The sequence below is a fragment of the Melospiza georgiana genome, chromosome 6, assembly GCF_028018845.1.
Source record: "Melospiza georgiana isolate bMelGeo1 chromosome 6, bMelGeo1.pri, whole genome shotgun sequence".
In the NCBI taxonomy this organism is placed as follows: domain Eukaryota; kingdom Metazoa; phylum Chordata; class Aves; order Passeriformes; family Passerellidae; genus Melospiza; species Melospiza georgiana.
Genome location: NC_080435.1, coordinates 53468277 through 53470457, shown reverse-complemented (window position 1 = coordinate 53470457; position 2181 = coordinate 53468277). Strand labels below are relative to the sequence as shown.

Below are 2181 nucleotides of genomic sequence, written 5' to 3'. Positions count from 1 at the left end.
GCATTCCCGCCCCGCCCCCGCGGGACTCCGAGCCCTCAGCCAAGTTTCTTGGAACTTTGCCTCCCGTGACGCACGCGCCGGCGCCGGGCCCCGTCCTCCCGGCGCAGCCAATGGGCGGCCGGGGCGCCGGGGCGGCGGCCAATCGGCGTTGGCCGGACAGTTCCCCGGTCCTGACCGACCTTCACCGCCCGGGCGGGGGGGCCATAAAAGGGCCCCGCGGCGGCGCGCGGCGCTCCCGCCTCCCGCCCCTCCACTGCGGCGGACACCGCACGGGCGGCACCGCGGGACCGGCGGGGAGGTGAGCCGGGAGCGGGGGCAGGGAGACAGGCCGTTCCCGTGTACCGAGCCCTGTTCGCCAGGGATATGGGTGTGCTGTGCACTGCCGGGAGGCCGTTCCCTTGTAGCGGGTCTCCGTGCACGGGAAGGAGGGTGTCCAGTGCACCGCGGGGAGGCCGTTTCCCCGTACCGGGTTCCCGTGCGCCAGGGACATGGGCGTCCTGTGCGCTAAGGAGAGGCCATTTCCTTGTACCGGGGACACGGGTGTCCCGTGCAGCGGGAGCGGGGAGGGAGGGAGGGATGGCGATGCCGTGCTCCGGGTGTCTCCTGCACCAGGGTGTCGCGCCGGCTCGCTGTCCCCTGCACCGGCGGGGAGGCGGGCGGGCCAACCCTGCGAGCCCCGGAAGCAGCGCGGGGAGCCCCGGCCGCCCGGCACTGACCGCCCGTCCGCTCCCGCAGGTCCGGGCCGATGGTGGGAGGCAGCCCCCGGCGGAGCCCGGCCGCACGCCATGCCCTGGAGCGTCCGCTGGGTCGGCGGCTGCGGCGCCCAGTCCCAGAAGCAGTGCAAGAAATCCTCCTTCGCCTTCTACCAGGCGGTGCGGGACCTGCTGCCCGTCTGGTTCCTGGAGGACATGCGGACCATGGAGGTGTTCCACTGGGAGGACGGGGGCAAGGTGAGCGTCTACTCGCCCTCGGAGGCGCTGCTCTACGCGCTGGTGCACGACCACCAGCCCTACGCCCGGCACCTGCTCACTAAGTTCCCCCAGAGCGCCCTGGCCGTGCCCAGCCAGAGCTTCAGCTGCTGCCAGTCGGCCCCGCACCTGGCCATGGCCGTGCGCTACAACCGCGTCCGGGTGCTCTTCCGAATCCTCAAGGCCATCCAGACCTTGCCGCCGGCGGACAGAGCCGCCCACCTGGACCGGCAGGGCTGCAGCCGCGTGGAGGGCGGCAAGACAGCGCTGCACACGGCCTGCGAACTGGTGCGGCCCGAGTGCCTGCTGCTGCTGCTGGGGCACGGCGCGGCGCCCTGCCTGCGGGACAGCGCCGGGAACACCCCCCTGGACACCCTGCTGCAGCAGATCTCCCACATGCCCGCCGCCAACATGCGTGCCAAGCTCCTCTGCCTCGACTGCCTCTTCTTCTTCGTGCCTCAGGACCTCGAGTTTGCAATGAAACAGCAACTGTTGGACAACCGGCGGCAGTGGCAGGAGCTCCTGGGAGAGAGCAGGTTCCAGTGCCTGGTGGGCTTAGCTCCCCCGTCGCTGTTTGTCGGAGCCATGCGTGTCTTGATCAGGACCATTGCACCTGAGCACTTCCCAGAGGCTCTGGATAATCTGCCTCTGCCTCATTTTCTAAAGCCTTTGGACTTGAAACTGGAGAGCTAGAGGGGTGGTACGAGAGCCTCCTGCTCACCTGACAGAAATAGACTTGTGCTAAAAATGTATCATTATACAAAGCTGCTAATGCAGTGGCCAAGTATCTGTTTTACTGAGAACAGTATTTTTTAAAAGAATTGTATCTGGCACTTTAAAATATATTTTATTTAAAGATCCTTGTGGTGAGGTGAGGGCCATGCTGCATTTTATAAAGATGTTCTATGGCATGTACAAATGAGGGTTTGGAGAAGAACATATTTGTAAATACATCCGAATAAACCGGTGGCAGATGTGATCAAAATACAAAACAAGCAACTGAAAACCCTGGAGTGGCATGTGCCTTGGAAAAGGGTGTGCAGGGTGGGGGAGTATCTTTTTGTTAGGATTTCCCTGTTACATAAGCCTTGTCCTGGAACAGGATGACTCCTTTTTTTACAGCTCTCCTAATACATCTTGGCAGAGATGCTGGGTTTTTTTAAAGGCACAGATGAAAACTTCCTCGTCTTGTACACAAGACCAAAGAGAAGCC

At 63.2% G+C, this 2181-nt stretch overlaps 1 protein-coding gene across 1 annotated transcript; it reads left to right on the top strand.

The window, feature by feature from the left end:
* Positions 1-288: 288 nt before the first annotated feature.
* ANKRD9 (ankyrin repeat domain 9) lies at positions 289-1974 on the top strand. The gene is made up of 2 exons (XM_058026373.1): positions 289-298; positions 736-1974. Exon 2 carries the CDS (start codon positions 786-788, stop codon positions 1659-1661), a length of 876 nt encoding a protein of 291 aa, XP_057882356.1. The 5' UTR covers positions 289-298; positions 736-785; the 3' UTR covers positions 1662-1974.
* Positions 1975-2181: the final 207 nt, after the last annotated feature.